This window comes from Macaca nemestrina, chromosome 5, assembly GCF_043159975.1.
Source record: "Macaca nemestrina isolate mMacNem1 chromosome 5, mMacNem.hap1, whole genome shotgun sequence".
Taxonomy (NCBI): domain Eukaryota; kingdom Metazoa; phylum Chordata; class Mammalia; order Primates; family Cercopithecidae; genus Macaca; species Macaca nemestrina.
In genome coordinates, this window is record NC_092129.1 from 68,764,953 (window position 1) to 68,790,382 (window position 25,430).

The window sequence follows — 25,430 nt, forward strand, 5'->3', positions numbered from 1 at the left end:
GTCATGAAACCACTTGAAGCCTGAATCTCCTCTACAGCATCCCAACTGAGTGGCCATTGCACTAAGATTCTTCCTTCTCCATATCCCTTTCATGGAGTACCCCTTTCATGGGATCTGCTCTGCTCACATCCCTGGAAGGGGCAGCCGCAACCCCCAGGTGACCACACCCCCTGTTCACTAGGAATGGAATCTATAATGAACACCTGGCCCAAGCAGAGCCAATCAGATATTCTACCTAAGGAACGTAAAAACAGAATTGAGAAACAAACTGACTCAGCAAATTGACTCAACAAACTGACTCAACAAACTGAGTCAGGGAGGGAAGTGTAGCTGGGAAGCGAGGTGAGCTCCAGGGGACATGGAAGGGGACCATAGCAGAGAGAAACTGTTCAGCAGAAGGGGACAAATGGAACAGTGAAAAGAGGAAGTAGAGAACAGTGCAAACATAGCCCTGAGAAAGGGAGGGAGTGAAGACAGGAGTTGCCTGACACTTTCTGATCTCAAATCTCTCCGCTGAGCACCTACTTGTCCTTCTACCTGGAATTCCTCTCATGGAGTTCTTGCCTTGCAGCCCAGTGTTCTAGGTTCGTCCCAGTTAAATCTCTGTGGATTGCAAACAACAGAAACTCATTTTAGATTGGTTCAAAGAAAAAATAGCTACCGTGTTAACTGGGGGTAAATAGTAGCACGTGCTGCATAATTGTCGTTTTAAGTAAGTAAGTGACTTGCAGAACTCAGAACGGTTCCTGGTAGTCGTAGCACAGTACTTTTTATAAAGGCTGCACACATGCACTCACAGGCAGAGAGGAAATGAGGCTGGGCCTTAGGAGAGCCTGGACCAGACACGGCAGAACCCTCAGCAATCAGGCAGCTGGTCTTCCAGTTGTTGCTTCTCTCTTCTGGGACCAAGTAGTCTGAGGTCTCCACTTCTCTCTGCACATCTGATTCACGCTTCTCTGAGTCTGACGTTTTTTGCCCTCCATGTACAGAGCCTAAGTTTATCTCACCTCACCTGCAGCAATGAACAGAAACTCAGAACAGTGACCATCAGTACCAAGAGAGAGACTCTGATGAGTCCAGCTTGGTCCTGTGTCCACCCTAAACTGAGGTTAGTGTACAGAGACCATGAGGCACAAACAGGGCTATAAACACGGCCTTCCCTCTCCTCATTGAGGATGGAACAAGAGGCCATTCTTAGAGGAAGGACGTGGTAGTAACTGGGGAAAATCCTGAAAAGTTGTCGTCTGCATTGACTAAGGCAGTGCCCCATGTCTGCTTGACATGTTCATTAATTTTCATTTTAAATTTAAGAAACACTTATAAAAAGTACTGTGCTATGACTACCAGGAATCGTTCTGAGTTCTGCAAGTCACTTACTTACTTAAAACAACAATTACACAGCACGTGCTACTATTACCCCCAGTTCACAGGTAGGGAATGCAATATTTTGTTACTGAAACACCAGGGGTTCAGTTTAGGTCCCGTCGCTTGCAACACAGAAAGCCAATCACTGGATCAAGTATTTTTGGGGAAGAAGGCTTTTTTTGGCGCTGCCAAATAAAGATAAGTGGAGATAAGTCTCAAATCTTCGACCAACTTAAATTGGGTGTGTATATAGTGGGGAAGGGCTGTAGCTACCCACAGGAAAACAGGAAATAAGGAGGGGTAAGGAAGAACAATTGGTCAACAGGAAGCAGATGGTTGGTTAGGAAAACAGGAATTATGGAGGAGTAAGGAGAAGAGTCTGGTGTCTCATTATTTGGGTATGGTGATGTGAGTTTCACTTCCTCCATATTATCTGGAAGTCGAAAGTTTTCCTGAAAAAGGAATTCAGATAAGACAAATGTAAGTTTTAAGCATTAAGAAAAGCAGGGTCCATTTCTAGGCTTAATAGGAAAAAAATGGCAAACATCAGTTCTCTGGGGAAATTGAGCTAGTTTCGCCTTCACACACCAAAACTCCTTCCATCTTTGGGCAACTCTTACTATTCATTAGAATGTTTTCCTTATATTCAGTTACAATCTGTTTTGTAGCTACCAAGTATCTGTCCCAGTTCCTTCTCTTGGGACCACTCAGAGCAACCTATACCTACTCCCAAGTGATGGTCCTTTAAATAATTTTAAAATGCCGTTGAAGCTCAGGCAACTCAGCCTGCTTAGTACGGCCCAGTGTTGAGGGTGGCTTATAACAGCAGTGTCCAACACGTGCTGGCTGTGTGACTTTGGGCAAGTCACCTACCCTCTTCAAGCACCAGATCACCCCTCTGTAATATAGGAATAATTGCCTCACCTTGCTTCCCACAAGTGTGGTGAGGATTAAGTGAAACACAGCACATAAAGCACTTGGCACAATGGCGAGTGTGCGCTAAAGGCTCGTTAAGTGTTGGCTGGGATCGTCCTCTCTCAGCTCATCTATTCATCACATCATGAGGCTTGCAGATCTCCATTCTGTCATCTCACCTGCTTTCTATCCCACCTGGCTTTGTTATTTTTGCATTTTTCAGCATTACTGAGGTATAACTGACACATAAAAATTGTAGGCTGGAGCGGTGGCTCACGCCTGTAATTCCAGCACTTTGGGAGGCTGAGGCGGGCAAATCACAAGGTCAGGAGTTCAAGACCAGCCTGGCCAACGTGGTGAAACCCCATCTCTACTAAAAATACAAAAAAAAAAAAAATTAGCTGGGCATAATGGCTGGCACCTGTAATCCCAGCTACTTGGGAGGCTGAGGCAGGAGAATCGCTTGAACCCGGGAGGCCCAGGTTGCAGTGAGCCGAGATGGTGCCACTGCACTCAAGCTGGGCAACAGAGTGAGACTCCATCTCAAAAAAAAATAAAAAATGGTATGTATTCGATGTATATGACATGATCATTTTACGTACATATACATTGTATATGATTACCATGATCACATTAATGAGCATATCCATCACCATACACAGTTACCATTGTGTGTGTTGTATGTGTGGTGAGGGTACTTAAGGTCTACTCTTTTAGCAAATTTCAAGTAAACAATACAGTACTATTAACTATAGTCACCATTCTGTACATTAGATCCAACTTACACATCTTATAATTGAAAGTTTGACCCTTTGAGCAACGTCTCTCCCAGCCCCTTACAATGACTGTTCTATTCTCTGCTTTTTTTTTTTTTTGAGATGGAGTTTCACTCTGTCACCCAGGCTGGAGTACAGTGGCACGATCTCGGCTCACTGCAAGCTCAGCCTCCCGGGTTCACGCCATTCTCCTGCCTCAGCCTCCCAAGCAGCTGGGACTATAGGTGCCCGCCACCACGCCCAGCTAATTTTTTGTATTTTTGGTAGGGACGGGGTTTCACCGTGTTAACCAGGATGGTCTCGATCTCCTGACCTCGTGATCCGCCCGTCTCGGCCTCCCAAAGTGCTGGGATTACAGGCTTGAGCCACCGCGCCTGGCCTATTCTCTGCTTCTTTAAGTTTGACTTTTTAGATTCCACATGCAAGAAAACTCATATAATGTTTTATTTTGATGTCTAGCTTACTTAAGTAGCATAATGTCCTAATGTTCTCCTGATTCACCCATCTTGTGACAAATGGCAGGATTTCCTCCTTTTGGTGACTGAATAATACTCCATTGCATATCTATCTATATCTATATCTATCTATGTATCTATATCACATTTTCTTAATTGACCTGTCAATGAACACTTAGGTTGTTTCCATATCTTGGCTATTGTGAACATTGCTGCAATGAACATGGGTGTACAGATATCTCTTGGAGATACTGCTTTCATTTCCTTTGGATACATACTTAGACGTGGGATTGCTGGGTCATATGTTAGCTCTGTTTCTAATAGAACTTTTTTTTGTGCTGTTTTCCATAATGGCTATACCAATTTACATTCCCACTAACAGTGTGCAAGGGTTCTCTTTTCTCCACACACTCACCAACACTTGTTATTTCTTGCGTTTTTTTTTTTTTTACATGATAACACCACTTTAACAGATGCAAGGTGATGTCTCATTGTGATTTTGATTTGCATTTCCCTGATTATTAATAATGTGGAGTACCGTTTAATGTATTTGTTGCCCACTCGTGTTTTCTTTGAATAAAATGTCTATTCATGTCCTTTGACAGTTTTTAAAAATCAGGTTTTGTTTTTGTTTTTGGTATTGAGTTGTATGAGTTCTTTCTGTGTTAAAGACCAACATTGGATATTAATTCTTTATCAGATATATGGTTTGCAAGTATTTTCTCTCATTCTATGGGTTGCCTTTTCACTCTGTTGATTGTTTCCTTTGTTGTGCAGAAGGTTTTTACAGTCCCAGTTGCTTGTTTTTGCTTTTGTGTGCTTTTGGTGTCATATCAAGAAAATTATTACCAAGACCAATGTTAAGAAGCTTTTCCCCTATGTTTTCTTCTAGTAGTTTCAGTTTCAGGTCTTACATTTAAATCTTAATACATTTTGGGTTAACTTTTGTATAGGTTGTAAGAAAAAGGTCCAACTTCATTCTTTGAATATGGTTACCAAGTATTCCCAATACCATTGATCGAAGAGACTATCCTTTCCCTATTGCATATTCCTGACACCCTTGTCAAAGATTAGTTGACCATATATGTGTGGGGTTATTTCTGGGCTCTCTGTTCTGTTCCCATATTGGTCTATATGTTTGCTTTGATGCCACTACCATACTGTTTTGATTACTATAGTTTTGTAATATAATTTGAAATCAAGAATTGTGATGTCTCCAGTTTTATTCTTCTTTCTCAAATTGCTTTGGCTATTTGAGTTCTTTTGTGGTTCCTTTTTTTTTTTTTTTTTTTTTTTTTGAGATGGACTCGCACTGTATCACCTAGGCTGGAGTTCATGGTGTAATCTCAGGTCATTGCAACCTCTGCCTCCTGGGTTCAAGTGATCCTCCTCCCTCAGCCTCCTGAGTATCTGGGACTACAGGCGTGCACCACCACACCTGGCTAATTTTTGTATTTTAGTAAAGACAGGGTTTCACCATGTTGGCCAGGCTGGTCTTGAACTCCTGACCTCAGGTGACCAGCCCACCTCGGCCTCCCAAAGTGCTGGGATGAGCTACTGTGCCCAGCCTTGTGGTTCCATTTGAATTTTACGATTGTATTTTCTATTTCTGTGAAAAATATCATTGGAATTTTGAGAGGGATTGTATTGAACCTGTAAAACATTTTGTGTAGTATGGACATTGTAAAAATATTAATTCTTCCAATCCATGAACACAGGATATCTTTCCTTTTATTTGTGTCTACTTTAATTTCTTTCATCAATGTCTGTATTTTTCAGTGTACAGACCTTTTACTTCCTTGGTTAAATTTATTCCTAAGTATTGTTTGCTTTTTGATGCAATTACAAATGTGTCTTAATTTATTTTTTAGATAATATATTGTTTTTTGTTTTTTTTTTTGAGGCGGAGTCTCGCTCTGTCGCCCAGGCTGGAGTGCAGTGGTGCGATCTCAGCTCACTGCAAGCTCCGCCTCCCGGGTTCCCGCCATTCTCCTGCCTCAGCCTCCCGAGTAGCTGGGACTACAGGCGCCGACACTACGCCCGGCTAATTTTTTTGTATTTTTAGTGGAGACGGGGTTTCATTGTGTTAGCCAGGATGGTCTCGATCTCCTGACCTCGTGATCCGCCCGTCTCGGCCTCCCAAAGTGCTGGGATTACAGGCTTGAGCCACCGCGCCCGGCCTAGATAATATATTGTTAGTGTATTGAAATCCAACTGATTTTTGTATGTTGATTTTGTATTCTACAACTTTGCTGTATTAATTAACTTAACTTATTTATTTTTGAGACAGGGTCACTCTGTCACCCAGGCTGGAGTGCGGTGGTACAATCATGGCTCACTGCAGCCTTGACTTTCTGGGCTCAAGTGATCCTCCCATTTTTAGCCTCCTGAGAATGAGGGTCTCACTTGTTGCCCAGGCTGATCTCAAACTTCTAGCCTGAAGCAATCCTCCTGCCTCAGCCCTCCAAAGTACTGGGATTACAGTTGTGAGCCACCATGCCTGGCCTACTGAATTTATTTATTAGTTCTAATGATTTGGGGGAGTAGTTTTTAGAGTTTTCTATATATAAGATCATGTCATATACAAAGAGACAATTTAACTTCTTCCTTTCTCATCTGAATATTTTCTTCTCTTGCCTAATTGCTCTGGCTAGGACTTGTAATACTTCCTTGAATAGAAGTACTAAGAGTGGGCATTCTTGTCTTTTTCCTGATTTTGGGGGGAAAGCTTTCAGCTTTTTGAGTATGATGTTAGCTGTGGGCTTGTTGTATACAGTCTTTATTATGTTGAGATACATTCCTTCTATATCTAATTTTTTGAGAGTTTTTATTATAAAAGGATGCTAAATTTTGTCAAATGCTTTTTCTGTGTCTGTTGAGATGATCGTATAATTTTTATCCTTCATTATGTTTATATGGTATGTCACATTTATTGCTTTGCATGTTGAACCATCCTTGCATCCCAGGGATAAATCCCACTTGATCATGGTGTATGATCTTTTTAATGTGCTGTTGAATTCAGTTTGTTGGTATTTTGTTGAGAATGTTTGCATCTGTGATTACTGGGGATATTGGCCTGTAATTTTCTTTTCCTATATTCTTCTTATCTGGCTTTGGTGTGAGGGTAATGCTGGCCTTGTAAAAGGAGTTTGGAAGTGCTGTCTGCCCTTCAATTTTTTTGGAAGAGTTTGAGAAAAATAGATGTTATTTCTTCTTTAAATGTCATGTAGAATTTACTCATGAAGCTATCTGAGCATGGCCTTTTCTTCATGAGGAGATTTTTGATTGTTGATGCAATCTCCTTACTTACTAATGTTCTATTCTGATTTTCTATCTTTATGATGCAGTCTTGATAGGTTATGTTTCTAGCAATTTATCCATTTATTCTAGGTTATCCAATTTGTGGGTACACAATTGTTTATAGTAGTCTTTTATGATCTTGTCCTTCTGTGATATCAATTGTAATGTCTTTCTTTCATTCATAATTTTATTTCATTTATAACTTTAATCATTTGAGTCTTCTCTGTTTTTTTTTTTTTGTTTTTTTTTTTTTGAGACGGAGTCTCGCTCTGCCGCCCAGGCTGGAGTGCAGTGGCCGGATCTCAGCTCACTGCAAGCTCCGCCTCCCGGGTTTACGCCATTCTCCTGCCTCAGCCTCCGGAGTAGCTGGGACTACAGGCGCCCGCCACCTCGCCCGGCTAGTTTTTTGTATTTTTTAGTAGAGACGGGGTTTCACCATGTTAGCCAGGATGGTCTCGATCTCCCGACCTCGTGATCCACCCGTCTCGGCCTCCCAAAGTGCTGGGATTACAGGCTTGAGCCACCGCACCCGGCCTGTTTTTTTTTCATTAATCTAGTCTAGGTTTGTCAATTTTATCTTTCAAAAAACCAACTCTTTGTTTTGTTTATCTCTTCTATTGTTTTTCTAGTCTCAAATTCATTGATTTCTGCTTTAATTTTTATTATTTCCTTCCTTTTGCTGACTTTGGGCTTAGTTTGCTTTTTTTTTTTCTAGTTCCTTGGGGTTTAAAGTTACATTATTTGAGATCTTCCTTTTTTTCTTTTTTTAGTATTTAATTATTAGACTTAATATTCTGCTGAATCTTTTTTAATCTAGGCATTTATTGCCATAAACGCCTGTCTTAGTCTGTTTTGTGCTGCTATAACAAATACCTGAGATTGGGTCATTTATAAATACCATAAATTTATTTTCTCACAGTTCTGGAAACTGAGAAGTTTAAGATCAAGGCACTGGCATTTGGTGTCTAGTGACCGCCTTCTTGCTGCACGCCCACATGGTGGAAGGCAGAAGGGCAAGCTAGCCAAATGGTACGTGAAACCTCTTTTATAAGAGTAGTAATCCTATCAAGGAAGGAGGAACCCTCATGACCTAATCAACTCTTAAAGGCCCACCTCTTAACACTGTCACATTGGTAACACCTGAATTTTAGAGAGAACACATCCAGACAATAGCAACATCCATCTTTTACTGCATCACATAAGTGTTCGCATGTTGTGGTTCCATTTTGTTTGTCTCAAGATACTTTTTGCTCACCTGGCTTTGTATCCTCTATAAACTGATGATCCTGCCTTCTATGTCTTCATCCAAGAAATCTATGTAAAATATGGACTATGAGAAGGCCAAGGGGAGAGCCTTGAGACACTTCATTAAAAACTTATGCCAACATTGATATCAATTCGTTAATTTGAATCCTCTGACTATGATTATTAGGTTATTTTATTTTTAATTTAATTTTTTTTTTTTTGAGATGGAGTTTCGCTCTTGTTACCTAGGCTGGAGTGCAATGGCGTAATCTCATCTCACAGCAACCTCTGCCTCCCGGGTTCAAGCGATTCTCCTGCCTTAGCCTCCCCCAAGTAGCTGGGATTACAGGCATGTGCCACCATGCCTGGCTAATTTTGTATTTTTAGTAGAGACAGGCTACTCCATGTTGGTCAGGCTAGTCTCAAACTCCCAACCTCAGGTGATCCACCCGTTTTGACCTCCCAAAGTGCTGGGATTACAGGCATGAGCCACCGTGCCTGGCGATTATTAGTTTATTTATCCACCCAGTTGCCCTTATCCAGCCCATATATTTCCATCTTCTCCATAAACATGTGCAAAATTGTCAAAAATCTTGGAGTTGAGGCTATTGTGTTCTCATACTTGCCAATTTATAACAGCAATTAAAAAATAAAAATATACTGGGGAATTTAGTAAGCAATTTAAGGTTCTGATGAGGGTTTTTTTTTTTTTTTTTTTTTGTCAGAATTTTCCAAATAGGCCCTCAAAAACTGTTGCTAGAATTTTGTACAGGATTGATAGCGGACTGGTATAGTCTTTGCAAAATAAACTATACTCCCCTCTTGACGTTTGGAATAACTTTTGCCCATTTCTATAGTCTAAACACCTTTGATAATGTCCATCATCTCTCAAAGGTCACAAACAATGGTCCAGTCCTCTCATTTGCAAATTGGTATCTGGGGCTGTCATTCATGTAGATTAGGAAACCTGGGCTCACCGAGAGCAGTTAGGACTCCCTGACGGTCATTCCTCCCCTAACTAGTGTTTGTTCTCTCTGGTTAGTCTGAAGATCATTCCCTTTGCCAAAAAAGAAATACTCAATGCCCAAGCACCTAAGTTTCCATGGCACCTATAAAATACTGGAAGCTGACAGTATTTCTGATTGAATAGGTGATAGGAAAGGGGTAGGGACCAGACACTGGAGAGGACTAGAGACAAAGACATAAAACTGTTTCTCTTTTCAGATGACATGAATGACTGTGTACATAGTAAAGCTTTGTCTGCTAAATTCAACATCTGGATTCATTCAGTTTGTTTTTATTGACTGCCTTTTTTCTTGAGTAACATTTTCCTGCTACTTTGTAGGTTGCACTGATTATTTTTGCTTTGTAAAAGAAAACAAAACTAAACAACTACTCCAAAGCTTAATGGTTTAAAACAACAACCGTTTTGTGGGTTCTCATAGATTCTGTGGGTCAGGAAATTTGGAGAGGGCACAATAAGTATTATTTGTCTCTGTTCCGTGGCTGGGAAGACCCAAAAGTGGTGACTCGATTCTTGGTGGAATTACATGGACATTCCTTTACTAGCGTGTCTGATGCCGGGGTTAGGATGATTTGATATCTAGGCCCACTGGCTTTACTACCAACATGTGGCTTGGCTTTCTCACACCATTGGCCTGAGTGGTCTGACTAAACATCTCCCAAAATGCCTCACATCCCAACACTGTTGCACTGGGGATTAAGTTTCTGACATGTGAATTTTGGGGGACACATCCAGACTATAGCACCCATCGAGAGTCAAGGGGAAAAGACAGAGACTCTGCCTCTTGATGGGAAGTGTGTCAAAGAATTGGCAGCCATTTTTCAAAACCACCATACCATCCAGAGATTTTTCATTATTTTATCTTGGCTATTATTGATGACACATTGTAGAAACTCTGGATTCTGTTATTTTCCTCTGAACTGTGTTGATTTTTGTTCCAGTAGGCAATTCAATGATCTGTTAACCATCTTGAACTTTAGAAGGCCTAGTTTTATGCTCTGTCAGGTAGATCTGTGGCTAGATCTGTTCCTGTGACTTTCTAAATACAACCTCAAAACTCTGTCTCCCCTGCTCATCTTGACAGGGATTGATTTTAAACTTTGTTGGGTAGATCTCACTCTGGGACGTGACCCTTATTTCTAAGCTATGGCCTTAGGATGTTCGTGGTGTTAATAAAGTATTAACAACATCTCTCCTCTCTCCTCCCCCAGTGTCCTGCAACACTGCTCTGCCTCTACTATCTCTGTTTCAACCCCATAGCAGTGGTTCTCTGGTAGGCTTTAGGAGGTCTCACTCTGAGCAAGCACTACTTGGCTAAGGATTCTCCCCGCAGATTTCTGCTCCTCCTCTCCACTTGGCAATTCCCTCTTTGGTGACCTGTCCTGCAAATTCCAGCCACTTTAGCTGCCCCAAGCTCTGATCTCTCCCTTCTACACCTAGTGAGAGTCCTGTGCTCTGCTTGGACTTCAGCTCATTGCACCATGGGGAACTGTCCCCAGGCAGACAGTTGTAGGGTTCACCATGGGAATTTCCCTTCTCTCAAGGATAGCAGTCTTGCACTCTCTGTTGTCCACTGCCTGACAACAGCTGCCTATTTTCTTTATTCCTGGGATGCAAGGTGGTTTAACATATGCATAGTAATAAATATGATTCACCACATAAGCAGAATTAAAAGTAAAAACCACATGATCATCTCAATAGATGCAGAAAAAGCTTCCAATACAATAATACAATTTGTATTGTAAGCTTCCAAAACAAAAAGCTTACAATACCTTCATGGCAAAAACTCTCAACAAACTAGTCACTGAAGGAGCATACCTCAAAATAGTAAGAGCTGTCTATGACAAGCCCACAGCCAACATCATACTGAATGGGCAAGAGCTGGAAACATTCCCCTTAAGAACAGCAACAAGACAAGGATGCCCACTCTCACCACTTCTATTGAGCATAGCACTGGCAGTCCTAGCCAGAGTAATCAGGCAAGAGAAACAAAGAAAAGACATCCAAATAGGAAAAGAAGTCAAGCTGTCTCTCTTCACTGTCGATATGATAATAACTAGAAAACCTTAAAGACTCTGCCACAAGGCTCCTAGAACTGATAAATGATTTCAGTAAAGCTTCAGGATACAAAATCAATGTATGAAAATAGTTATTCCATACACCAATAATGTTCAAGCTGAGAGCCAAATCAAGAATGCAATCCCATTTACAACACACACACACACACAGACACACACAGACACACACACACACCCCTAGAAGTACATCTAACGAAGGAGATAAAAGATCTCTACAGGGATAACTACAAAATCCTGCTGAAAGAAATCATAGGTGACACAAGCAAATGGAAGAACATTCCATGCTCATAGGTTGGAAGAATCAGTACCGTTAAAACGGCCATACTGCCCGAAGCAATCTACAGATTCAATGCTATTCCTATCAAACTTCCAATGTTATTTTTCACATAATTAGAAAAAAACTATTCTAAAATTCATATGGAACTGAAAAACAGCCCCATTAGCCAAAGCAATCCTAAGCCAAAAAAAAAAGAGAAGCATCCCCTGACTTCAAGCTATCCTATAAGGCTACAGTAACCAAAACAGCATGGTACTGGTACATAGTGAGAATATGCAGTATTTGGTTTTCTCCTCCTGCATAATTCACTTAGGATAATGGCTGGAACAGAATAGAGAACCCAGAAATAAAGCTGCGCATCTGCAACCATCTGATCTTTGATAAAATTGACACAAATAAGCAATGGGAAAATGTACTCCCCATTCAATAAATGGTGCTGGGATAGTTGGCTATTTAAATGTACTCCCTATTCAATAAATGGTGCTGGGATAGTTGGCTATTTATATGCAGAAAATGAAACTGGACCCTTAACTTTCACCATATACAAAAATCAACTCAAGATGGATTGAAGATTTACTTATTTTTTATTGTTTGAGAAGGAGTCTCGCTCTTGTCACCCAGGCTGGAGTGCAGTGGCACGATCTCAGCTCACTGCAACCTCCGCCTCCTGGGTTCAAGTGGTTCCCCTGCCTCAGTCTCTCGAGTAGCTGGGATGCAGGTGCCTGCCACCACACCCAACTAATTTTTGTATTTTTAATAGAAACTGGGTTTCACTATGTTGCCCAGGCTGATCTCAAACACCTGATCTCAGGTTATCCACGTGCCTCAGCCTCCCAAAGTGCTGGGATTACAGGCGAGGGTCACCACACCCAGCCAGATTGAAGATTTAAATATATGACCTCAAACTATAAGAATCCTAGAAGAAATTTTCAGAAATACCATTCTGGACATTGACCTTTGGAAATAATTTATAACAAGTCCTCAAAAGCAATTGCGACAAAACCAAAAGTTGAAATGTGAGACCTAATTAAACTAAAGAGCTTCTGCAGGGCAAAAAAAAAAAAAAAAAACTATCAACAGAGTAAACAGACAACCTACAGAATGGGAGAACATATTTGCAAACTATATAGTCAACAAAGGTCTAATATCCAGAATCTGTAAGAAACTTAAACAATTCAACAAGCAAAAACCAAATAACCCCCATGAAAAAGTGGGCAAAGCATCAGAGAAATGCAAACCAAAATCACAATGAGATACCATCTCACACCAGTTAGAATGGCAATCATTAAAAAATCAGGAAACAACAGATGCTGGAGAGAATATGGAGAAATAGGAACACTTTTACACTGTTGGTGGGACTATAAACTAGTTCAACTATTGTGGAAAACAGTGTGGTGATTCCTCAAGGATCTAGAACTAGAAATACCATTTGACCCAGCTATCCCATTACTGGGTATATACCCAAAGGATTATAAATCATGCTGCTATAAAGACACATGCACATGTATGTTTATTGCAGCACTATTCACAATAGCAAAGACTTGAAACCAACCCAAATGTCCATCAGTGACAGACTGGATTAAGAAAATGTGGCACATATACACCATGGAATACTATGTAGCCATAAAAAACGATGAGTTCGTGTCCTTTGTAGGGACATGGATGCAGCTGGAAACCATCATTCTCAGCAAACTATCGCAAGAACAGAAAAACAAACAACACATGTTCTCACTCATAGGTGGGAATTGAACAATGAGCTCACTTGGACCCACCAGGGGGAACATCGCACACCGGGGCCTATTGTGGGGAGCGGGGAGAGGGGAGGGATAGCATTAGGAGATATACCTAATGTAAATGACGAGTTGATGGGTGCAGCACACCAACATAGCACATGTATACATATGTAACAAACCTGCACATTGTGCACATGTACCCTAGAGCTTAAAGTGTAATAATAAAAAAATTAAAAGAAAAAAAAGAAAAAGTGGGCAAAGAACAGGAACAGACACTTCTCAAAAGAAGACATACAAAGTGGCCAAAAAACGTGAAAAAATTCTCAGCATCACTAATCATCAGAGAAATGCAAATCAAAACTGTAGTGAGATACCATGTCACAGCAGCCAGAATGGTGATTATTAAAAATTCAAAAATCTGGTGGGTTGCTGGGCGGACCTGTCACAGAGAAGAGAGGAGAGTAGTGGACCACTGAATAAGCTTCCAAAATGATGCCCACACTAATTATCCTGTTGAAAGAGGGAACTGATAGCTCCCAAGGCATCTCCCAGCTTGCGAATAGTATCAGTCCCTGCCAGGTGATTGCCAAGGCTGTAAGAGCCACCCTGGGTGCCTGTGGCATGGACAAGTTTATTGTGGATGGCGGAGGCAAAGCAACAATTTCTAACGATGTGGCCAGAATTCTGAAACTTCATGTTGTCCATCCTGCAGCAAAGACTTTAGTGGACATTGCCAAATCCCAAGACACTGAGGTCGGTGATGACACCACCTCAGTGACCTTGCTGGCTGCAGAGTTTCTGAAGCAGGTGAAACTGTAGGTGAAGGAAGGTTTACACCCTCAGCTCACATTCGAGCTTGTCTGCACAGTCACCCAGTTGGAGTTAACATGATCAAAGAGATTGCTGTGACTGTGAAGAAGGCAGATAAAGTGGAGCAGAGGAGGCCGCTGGAGTAGTGTGCCAGGACCGCTCTGAGCTCCAACTGATCTCGCAGCAGAAAGCTTTCTTTGCTAAGATGGTGGTGGATGCAGTGATGATGTGTGATGATTTGCTGCAGATTTAAATGATTGGAATCAAGAAGGTACAGGGTGGAGCCCAGCTGGTGTTGCATTTAAGAAGACTTTCTCTTATGCTGGGTTTGAAATGCAACCCCCCAAAAAATACCAAAATCCCTAGATTGCCCTTTTGAATGTTGAGCTGGAGTTGAAAGCTGAGAAAGATAATGCTGAGATAAAAGTCCACACAGTTGAGGATTATCAGGTGATTGTTGATGCTGAGTAGAACATTCTTTATGACAAGTTAGAGAGGATCCATCATTCTGGAGCCAAAGTTGTCTTGTCCAACCTCCCCACTGGGGACGTGGCCACCCAGTACTTTGCTGACAGGGACATGTTCTGTGCTGGCCGAGTACCTGAGGATAATCTGAAGAGGATGGTGATGGCCTGTGAAGTCTCAATCCAGATCAGTCCGAATGCTCTCTCAGCAGATGTGCTGCATCGATGCCAGGTGTTTGAAGAGACCCAGATTAAAGGTGAGAGGTACAGCTTCTTTACTGGCTGCCTCAAAGCCACAACATCCACCTTCATCCTCCGTGGCGGTAGTGAGCAGTTTATGGAGGAGACAGAGTGGTCCCTGCGTGATGTCATCATGATCATCAGGAGGGCCATCAGGAATGAGTCAGTGGTGGCTGGTGGCAGGGCTATTGAGAGGGCGCTCTCCAAGTACCTTCAGGATTCCTCAAGGACTATTCCACGAAAGCAACAGCTGTTGATTGGTGCATATGCCAAGGCCATGGAGACTGTCTCATTCCAGCTGTACAACAATGCTGGCCTTGGGGCCACAAAGATTCTCAACAAGCTGCAAGCATGCTATACCCAGGGGCATGTGATATGAGGTGGACATCAACAATGAGGACATTGCTGACAACTTTGAGGCCTTCGCATGGGAGCCAGCTTTGGTATGGATCAATGCCCTGGCAGTGGCCTCTGAGGCTGTGTGCCTGATCGTGTCTGTGGATGAAACCATCAAGAACCCCGATCGACTGTGGATGCTCCCCCAGCAGCTAGCTGGGGCCGTGGTCGCGGCTGCTCCCATTGAGAGGCACCCCGCCTATCACATGACTGGCTGGCAGGCTGGCTGCAGGGTGCACTTACTCTCCTTGGTTTGGTTGTTTTTTTTTTTTTTTTTTGAGACGGAGTCTCGCTCTGTCGCCCGGGCTGGAGTGCAGTAGCCGGATCTCAGCTCACTGCAAGCTCCGCCTCCCGGGTTTAGGCCATTCTCCTGCCTCAGCCTCCCGAGTAGCTGGGTCTACAGGCGCCCGCCAACTCACCCGGCTGGTTTTTTGTATTTTTTTAGTAGAGACGGGATTTCACCATGTTAGCCAGGATGGTCTCGATCTCCTGACCTCGTGATCCGCCCGTCTTGGCCTCCCAAAGTGCTGGGATTACAGGCTTGAGCCACCGCGCCCGGCCATGGTTTGGTTAGTTGACTTTACAAGGAAGGGGTAGTCACTGGCCCACTCTGTTCTTACTGGAGGCTATTTAAATAAAATTTGGGACTTTGCGGGGGAAAAGTCAAAAAATAGCATATGGGTGATGAGGCTATAGAGAAAAGGGAACGCTTTACGCTGCTGGTGAAAATGTAAAATAGTTTAGCCACTGCAGAAAGCAGTTCAGGGGTTTCTCAAAGAGCTTAAAACAGAACTGCCATTTGACCCAGCAATTTCACTACTGGGCATATACCGAAAGGAAAAGAAATCATTCTAGCGAAAAGACACATGCTTAGGTGTTCATTGCGGCACTATTCACAATAGCAGATGTAGAATCAACTTAGGTGCCCATCAGTTGTGGATTGGGTAAAGGAAATGTGGCACATATACACCATGGAATACTATGCAGCCATAGAAAAGAACAAAATTGTGTCCTTTGTATCAACATGGATGCAGCTGGAGGCCATTATCCTAAGTGAATTAATATAGGAACAGAAAACCAAGTACCACATGTTCTCATTCTTAAGTGGGAGCTGAGCTTTGGGTACACTGGGGACTATTAGAGGGGGAGACAGGGGAGGACTGAAAAACTGCCATTGAGTACTGCGCTGCTGCTCACTACTTGGGATCATTCACATCGCAAACCTCAGTGTCACACAATATATCCATGTAACAAACTGCACATATACTCCCGGAATCTAAAATGTTAAAATTATAAAAAAGAGAAAACCACAATTGCATTCATATGTTTCTCTTGTAATCCTATTTTAAATATAACTAGAATTTTCTGTTACTGCATAGCTTTTTTCCTAGTTTGAAAAATAAAATAATAATAACAATAACAGGCCAGGCGCAGTGGCTCACGCTTGTAATCCCAGCACTTTGGGAGGCCGAGGCGGGTGGATCACGAGGTCAGGAGATAGAGACCATCCTGGCTAACAGGGTGAAACCCCATTTCTACTAAAAAAAAAAAAAAAAACAAAAACTCGCCGGGCGCAGTGGCGGGCGCCTGTAGTCCCAGCTACTCAGGAGGCTGTGGCAGGAGAATGGCGTGAACCTGGGAGGCGGAGCTTGCAGTGAGCTGAGCGAGATTGCGCCACTGCACTTCAGCCTGGGTGACAGAGTAAAACTCTGTCTCAAAATAATAATAATAATAATAATAATAATAAAAGAGGCCAGGCACAGAGGCTCATGCCTGCAATCCTAGCAATTTGGGAGGCTGAGGCAGGGGCTCACTTGAGCCCAGGTGTTTGAGACCAGCTTGGGCAACATAGTAAAATGCCCACCTCTATAAAAAAATCTAAAAATTAGCTGGGTGGGATGGCTCACACCTGTGGTCCCAGCAGTATGAGAGGCTGAGGCAGGAGGATTGTTTTGGCCCAGGTGTTCAAGGCTGCAGTGAGCTGCGTTCACACCTCTGTACTCCAGCCTGGACAACAGAGAAAGACTGTCTCAAAAAAAAAAGAAAGAAAGAAAGAAAGAAAAACCCACAAAAAAGCCCCCACCAAATCTATTGCAACATCAGTCAAAATTTTAGTTCTACTTATTAGATACAATTTTATTCTTATAGCAAGTATTTCAAAATTGTTATCTGTTTTTTAAAATATATAAAATATCTTCTTGTTGAAGCGACAGGTGCTTTGAATTGTTACCTTTATGTTTGTTGAAACTATGAAGGAGAAATTAGGAAGACATTAGGTTTAAAATGGAAGACAGACTACGTACATTATATTCTTGTAAAACTATGAAAATAAAAACAAAAGAACAAAACTCAAAAAAAGCTGCCTATTTAATTCAGTTTCATGATTATAATAGAAGGGATAGTCTGAAAACAGAGTTGCAAGTAAGCTTATAATTTGTAAAGATCTGATAAAAATTATCAGATAATAAGAATTTACAACCATATCCTCACTGAGAATGGAGGAGAAAAAGAAAGATTTCCATATTACGTTTATTTAGAAACATGTTTGGTGTGTCTAGTTTAAAGTAAAATAGAAAAAAAAATAACACACAATTTTTTTTTTTGCATTCAGTGTTAAAGTGTTTATCAGAAAAGAACTACTTGTGGCTGGGCTCAGTGGCTCATGCTATAATCCCAGCACTTTGAGAGGCCAAGGAGGGCAGATCACCTGAGTTCTGTAGTTCGAGACCAGCCTGGCCAAGATGGTGAAACCCTGTCTCGACTAAAAATACAAAAATTAGCTGGGCATTGTGGCACATGCCTGTAATCCCAGCTACTCAGGAGGCTGAGGCAGGGGAATCGCTTGAGTCTGGGAAATCGAGGTTGCAGTGAGCAGAGATTGCGCCACTACACTCCAGCCTGGAAGTTGAGTGAAACTCTGCAAAAAATAAAATAAAATAAAGAATTACTTGCATTGTGTTCACATAATTTATGCAGTCAGTTTTGCTATACCAGCTTGTTTGAAAACCATACTTTATTCCAATGCAAATGATATATTAGGGAAGAATGTCAGTGTAATGTGAATGCACGTTTGCTTATGCGTGACTTAGTCTGTGAGAAATGGTGAATGCAGAAAACTGCATTCACCCAGCTGACCCAAGCTATGTAGGAATACACAATACCTGCTGGCAGGCACCCCAGCCAGCTTCCAGATGCCTTAGTTCATCGTGTGTGTCACTCTCATCCATGTCTGGTTATACTACCTCCCAAATGATTTCCAACAACCCTTCTTCCTCCACTGCATACTAATCCACAAGCTGCAACTCTTCCAACTCCCTTGGATCCATGCCCTCTCCTCTGTTTAATTCCCCCAATTTCCTCTTAATTCCAGTTTTTCCTCTCTGTTCTTTGCTTACCTTTCTTTTCTCCCTCACTTTTCTTCTCTCCCTCTCACACATAGAGGAGGCGGTGTTGGAACCAGGTGGGCTGGTGGTAGGATCACAGGTCCACAATCTCACGAGCAATGGCTCACTGCAGCTTCAGATTCCTGGGCTCAAGTGATCTTCCTTCTTAGGCCTCCCAAAGTTTTGGGATTATAGATGTGAGCCACTGTGCCCAGCCCTATGTTTTTTTTGTTTTTTTTTTTTGAGACGGAGTCTCGCTTCATCACCCAGGCTGGAGTGCAGTGGCGCGATCTTCGCTCACTGCAAGCTCCACCTCCCAGGTTCACGCCATCCTCCTGCCTCAGCCTCCCGAGTAGCTGGGACTACAGGCGCCCACCACCATGCCCGGCTAAGTTTTTCTACTTTTTAGTAGAGATGGGGTTTCACCATGTTAGCCAGGATGGTCTCGTGATCCGCCCGCCTCAGCCTCCCAAAGTGCTGGGATTACAGGCGTGAGCCACCGTGCCTGGTTTGAAAAATTTTTTGAGTGTTGTGCCTCTAACCTTGTTTTCCCACAAACTTTGTGATTTTTATGGTACTGTTTTGTACAGTGCTGGGAATGTTTTGGAACATATATGTCACATTACAGCAAAATTGACAGTGCTTGAATCTTTATTGCACAGATTATCTTCATAACTTCAGAGGTTATGGAACTCCAGAGATGGAACACCGAGGCCGAGACAGGGTGCAACTTACGAAGGTCATGCATTAAATTGGTTCAGCAAAGGAGTAAGCCGTGTCTGTCAGTGCCATCTGGTCTTGGAAGGGGGTTTGTAACTCCACTTGACTCAGGGAACACAGAGCAGTGGGAGCCAAGGCTGTCAGCGATTGAGGACCCGGGGTGAACAATTCTGCGCTGCCGCTGTGGTATCACCTCCAGGTGGATCTTCCGCCTTCAGGAAGGAGACAAAAGAATGCAGAACCCTGGTCAGATCAGCTCAGGACTGAGCCCTCCATGATCTGTCAGGACTCAGATCCCACCTCTCTCTCAGGGAGCGATCAGCTGCTATTGTTCCCATCCTGCCTCTCTGTCATCTAGTTTATGATTGTTCGCTTTCCCTTTACTTCATCATTAGTTAGACCCAGACCTCAGCAGAGATTTTAGGGCTTCAGAACCGAGGAAGATAAAGTATCAGCGGGAACACAGTGGGAAAGCCCACAGTGGGGGCAAGAGTCTTCCAGCTGTGGGCAAGGGTATCCCTGCGGCAGGGCCAGAGCACTGACGGTGGGGCTTGGCACGAAGCCATTTGCCAGGATTTCTGTGTCAGGGTGAACCAGAAACCCACGTGTCCAAGGAATCCCATCTTCTAGTTCTTGCTGTCCTCACGGAGTGTCTAGGCTTCACCTTCGGCCTTCCCTTCTGCTCACAATCCCCTCTCCCACTGTCTGTGTGGCCCTGCCTTCAGCCTGCTTTGCTGGAGCCCAGGCAGCCTTCTTAACTATTTCCTCTTAGGAGTTAAACCTAGAGACCCCTCATCCTTTGGCATATGATATACTTTCCCATGGTCAGATCATCAAGCTGCTGCCCCACCCAACATGTGTCTTGCCCACCCTCTGTGTTTCTGTCCATCAGACCACCCACCACATAGGCACCCCCTGGAGAGTGACCCTGGTTTAAATCAAGCCTGACTTTGCCAAACCACTGTGGATGCATTAATTTGGAAAGGTCCCTGTTAATCTCAGGGCCCACTTGCAAAGCAGAGACAGTCCCCGAGACTCGTTCAGCCTTTGCCTTTCTCCTGTTGGCCAGGGACAGAGAGGGCTCAACTTGACCCAGAGCTAAGCCTCTCAGGTCGTCAATGCCCAGGCGAGAAGTGAAATTCACCTCATCTTATTTCTACGGTGAGATTTGGCAGGGGTCTTGGGGAGACTTAGCAATCTGGTTTCTCCCTGTCCTCATACCAGGAAAAGCCCTGCCCCTAATCCAGAGGCCAGTTGGCCCCATCTCATCCTTTGCTTTGTTCACAGTATACCTGATGCCCTCCCTCCTGACCTGTGATTGGGATTGAGCTGAAGATAGTCACTGAGGTGATTCAAGGGATTAGCACTTGGTACAGGTAGGATAGTGGAGATGTGGTTGGGGACACGGATGGTTGAGGTAAAATGGAACAGAAGAGTGCAGGTTCTTGTCCAAGCTCCATACCCAGGAGATGACCCTTACTTCAGCTGCCACTCAAGTCCTTACATGTCCTGAGCTTTTACTATATAGCAGCCACAATAGATTCTCAGGTTACAAAAGTAATGTCCTCAAGTGAGTTCATCAATTTACTGACATACACCCAATCATAAAACAATGTGATAATTTTTCTGTGGTCAGAATTTCTGAGCTATGAGCGGGGGTAGTTAATTCTATCCAGGAAGATTGGTGACTTCTTAGAGGAGGTGACAGTTAAACTGGACTTGGATAGCTGTCTGGAATTTGGTCAGATAGGAAAGAAAATTCCAGGCAGAGAGATGAGCATGAACAAAAAATTTGGCCGTAATGATGCATGAACAAAAAATTTGGCCGTAATGATGCACGGCGATTTAGAGATCAGAAGTTCAGTGTGGATGCCTCTAAACGTTCTCTTGTCTGTGTCTGATGGATTTTGATATTTTGTGTTATCATTTTCATTCATTTCAAAATACTTTCTAGTTTTCCTTGTACTTTTTTATTTGATATATAGTATTTGGAAGCATATTATTTGATATCCAAACATTTGAGGATTTTTCCAGATATCTTCCTGCTATTGATTTCTAGTTTATTTCCATTGCGCTCAGACAAGATGCTTTGCATGATTTCAACCCTTTACATATGCTGAGATTTATTTATTTGTTTGTTTGTTTGTTTGTTTGTTTAGATGGAATCTCACTTTGTCACCTAGGCTGGAGTGCAATGGTGCAATATCAGCTCACTGCAAAATCCGCCTCCCGAGTTCAAGTGATTCTCCTCTCTCAGCCTCCCTAGTAGCTGGGATTATAGGCCCATGCCCCCATGCCCGGCTAATTTTTGTATTTTTAGTAGAGACAGGGTTTCGCCATATTGGCCAGGCTGGTCTTGAACTCCTGACTTCAAATGATCGGCCTGTCTTGGCCTCCCAAAGTGCTGGGGTTACAGGTGTGATCTATCGTGCCCAGCTAAGATTTATTTTATGATCCAAAAATGGCCCTTCTTGGTGAATGTCCCTGTGTATCTGAAAAGACACTCCCTGTCAACCCCTTTGCTCTGACATTTAGCTTTGATCAGCTTTTTCTCTCTTTTGTCACATCAGCAGAAACAATGCCAAGAAATGCCAGAGACAACAAAATAGGAATGTGTCATGGGCACACAGAGCTCTTTTTCCCTGGGTGCTGCTTCTCCCTGTGACAGAGAAATCCATGCAACACAAGGGGGAGGCTGTCCCCAAAGGGTGGCAGATATACTTTTTTCCCCTTGAATTCCAACACACCCTTCCCCGGGCCTGCTCTGCCTCCCACTTTTGTTCAGCTCAGCTGTGGCACTGACCGCTGCTGGTGCTTGAGCTCTACCTGCTCCTGCCCAGACAGGAAGCCCTTCAGCAGCAGACTCAGTTGCCAGGATGAGGCTGGGAGTCAGGAACCCCTAGGTGTCCATGGAGGTCCCACCTCCTTTAAATCCCTACTGTTCAGACGCAGCTTCTAAAACTGTTCTTCTGCCTCCCTGCCTACTCACCAATCCCCTTCACTACTGTCAATGGCACTGAAGTCCCAGCCTGCTTGGTTGGGGCAGTTAAGTCCTTCTCAGTCACCTTCCACCAGGGGTTAAGGTGGGACCCCTTTGCCTGCAGCTCTGTGGGTGGGACCCCTTCCCATTTGAGCATATTCACTCCCTGGGTTCCTGCTGCCATCACACCACCCACCACATGAGTCCCTTCTGGACCAGTGGCCCTTAACTGACTCAAGCCATATCTTGCCAAGCCTGTTGTGACACTGATCTTGGCAAACTCACTTTTCATGTCAGGGACCCTGCAAAGCAGACACAGATCTGAGTCATAGTATTCGTTTAAGCAATGACAAGGGTAGAATCATGTTTTACATCAGAAACATTGATTCTCAGTGAGTCATAGGTGGAGTAGCCTATTTTTCTCGTTAGAGGGAACCTTAACTTTGAACTCCACAGAGAGATCCCCCAGGAACTGTGACTTGAACCAAAGAGCTCTACTTAACTTTTCCAAATTGCTATACTTGAAAATGTTGAGGTCTGCCTGGGTCAATTTGGAGGGGATACTATGAGGACAAAGACAGCAATGGAAGAAAGAAATGAATTCTTCATGTCAGAGCAAAGGCAGAGAAACAGGACCAAAGAGCAGAAGATGTCTGGCAATGTACCTGGCATATAATAGTTCTCTCAGCCAGGTGTGATGGCTCACCCCTGTAATCCCAGCACTTTGGGAGGCCAAGGTGGGCGGATCGCCTGAGGTCGGGAGTTCAAGACCAACCTGACCAACATGGAGAAACCCCATCTCTACTAAAAATGTAGGATATAGTTCGGCAATGTAATGTTTAGAGGGTGGTGAAAGGATTTCTTATACCACAACCTTGTGTATTATCCGGAAGTAAATGCTGCAGCCACAAGCACCACCAGTGAGTCTTCTCAGGGCAAATGGGAAAAGGGGATGGAACCTTGCTGAGATAAATCATGCTAAACGCAGACAGCAAACAAACTTTCCATCAAAATGCTGGGGGAACCCCTGGGCCGGATGGCGAAGAGACACACCTCAGGCAGGCATTCCAGATTTTAGACCTTGCCCCTCCTCAGGAAGAGATGCGTGCTTCGTCCCTCCGCTCACTGCACGTTTGTGCTGCCAGCCCTGCTGTGTAGTGTGGGGACTCAAGACCAAGACAATGCACCATTTCTGTGGAGAGAGATGGATCAGGGAGTGGGGACTTGGGTGAGACCCATGGCTCACCTCTCTCGAGTCCTTACCAGACTAAGACATCTTCAAGGGCCAGAGACCTGCCACTCACCTTTTTGCCACCTGATATAGATGAGAAAATTCCCATTAAGACAAACAAGATGAACGCCCCCAGGATGATCCATGTATATAGTAGGCTAGAAGAAGACCCATGGACATCCGAAACATTTACTGGTGACACTAAAAAAGAAAAAAAAAGCACAAGCCCTGTCACACCTAAAAATATGCTTTCCACAGCCCTTGCTTTCCCCAGGAACACATGGTGCCCCACATAATCACTGGCTCATGTGACAGCCACTCTACCAGACCCTGGGCCATGAAGATGAATGGGGTTGTGCCTTGTCCTTATGGAGCTCAGATTTCTACTGAGAGAGGTAGCAAATATTCATCTGATTACCACACAATTTCACATGATTACTGTGGTTAGAACTGTTTGGAGGATGACACAATGGGTGGTGCTTAATTCTGTGTGGGGAAGGTGGAGAAGGCTTCATGACTAAGAAGTGGCATTAGAACCGGTGGAAGGGTAATTATAATAGAGGAAGAGAAGGCCTGGATGTTTGCAATGACCCAGATAGGCTTGGGACCATTTAGCGGTGGGTCATTGGTGACTGGATCATTGGTTAATGGGAAGGGGTTTCTACACTGAGGAAGAAACAGTGGAAAATGGGATGGGAAAGGGAGGATGGTGGGAAATCCTTATGGCCATCACTGACTCTCCAGACAGGAAGCCCATGGAGAAGTCAATCAAATTTTCTATTGCACACACGCTGACACTCACACAGGGAAGGCTTTTGACCTTTAAAGGGAGCTGCCACATTCTCCCGCCCGGCTCAGTTACCTGTCGGTTCTGGCATCGCCTCCCACTGCTCTGAGAATTCCCTGAGCCGGTGATCACAGTCTCCCACTGACAGCTTCCTGAAATACTTTTCCAGCCCTCTGTCTTTCTTCCATGTCTCCTTGATCTTGCGGGCTTCATGATTAATTACTGTCCAGGTCATGTTCATTGCGTCAAAGAGGAGGCATTTCTCTCCATTGATGGTGAACTGCCAGGACGCACCAGTGCATCGTTCTGCTTCACGCTGACAAAGCATCTCGACCTGCAGAGTGGAAGGACCTGCAATCCAGACACAAAGCTGTCATCCTCCACTCTTGAGAGGTCCATCGTCTTCCAATAGGTCAAGTGTTTCTCTGCATATTTAGGGTCCTGTACTCTTTCTGCCCGGACTTGCCCTTTCCCGCCCGTTGGGTCCCCTGTGTCTCTATGGTTGGGCCAATGATCAATACACAAATACACCTAAAGCCCCTCCCCACCTGTGCTCTTCCCTCCCCTCTCTTGCTGCCTGCCTCCGTTTCCCCACCCCATTCCACACTTACCACTGGTCTTTATCTGGGGTTTGATGTCAAGAAGGAGCATCCTGAGGTCTTGGCCCACTTCTCCCAGCGTTTGGGTCAATTCTCCCCATGTGCTGGTGGCATTTACCTTCTTCCCCAGGAGGCCCAGAGGCTTGACCATGTTGCTGTCACTGTCGTACTGAAGGAAAAGATTTTTATTCATGAAGACCTGTGCTTCACACCAGGGCTGTCCAGGTCTGGACCATGATTTTATAGTGAAGTTGAAGCAAAGAGAGTGAGCACCTGTGAGAGAAAGATGCAGGTGAGGTCCAGGACAGGGGAAGAGGCCCATTAGAACCTGCGCGTCTGTGACCCAAGACTCCCTGGACCAGGCCAGGCTGGCAGAGGGGGCGGTTCCATCCCAGACTCCCTCAACCTTCCGGATCCCTGCTCCCATCTCCCCCTGACTGTCTGGGGTGAGATACTTGATGGTACCGAGGACCCTTGGGGTGTACTTAGTGTTAATGGTGTTAACAGGAGGATTCATGTCACAAATACTTTTAGCAACATCTACCAAGTTCTGAGGCACAAAACAGACAAACCTCTGTGTGACCTCCTGAGACTTAAAATCTAGCTGAATACACAGGACATTCAATAGAAAGGAAAAAGAGGTATTTATCAC

The 25,430-nt window shown here is 43.8% G+C and overlaps 1 protein-coding gene and 1 pseudogene across 2 annotated transcripts in view; one reads left to right on the forward strand and one right to left on the reverse strand.

Moving 5' to 3' along the window:
* Positions 1-13,290: 13,290 nt before the first annotated feature.
* LOC105489162 (T-complex protein 1 subunit eta pseudogene) lies at positions 13,291-15,265 on the forward strand (annotated as a pseudogene).
* A 3,684-nt stretch (positions 15,266-18,949) lies between these two features.
* Positions 18,950-25,430, reverse strand: part of LOC105489022 (retinoic acid early transcript 1E) — a 43,456-nt gene continuing 36,975 nt past the window's right edge. The window contains exons 2-6 of one of the 2 annotated variants that reach the window (XM_071096598.1): positions 24,791-25,051; positions 24,255-24,530; positions 23,466-23,593; positions 23,215-23,353; positions 18,950-19,393 (exon numbers count right to left, since the gene is read on the reverse strand). In XM_071096598.1, the coding sequence (XP_070952699.1) occupies positions 23,216-23,353; positions 23,466-23,593; positions 24,255-24,530; positions 24,791-25,051 (803 nt within the window). In that variant the 3' untranslated portion in view covers positions 18,950-19,393; position 23,215. The remainder of the gene's footprint in view (positions 19,394-23,214; positions 23,354-23,465; positions 23,594-24,254; positions 24,531-24,790; positions 25,052-25,430) is intronic. The other variant, XM_011753584.3, reaches the window with a different exon arrangement.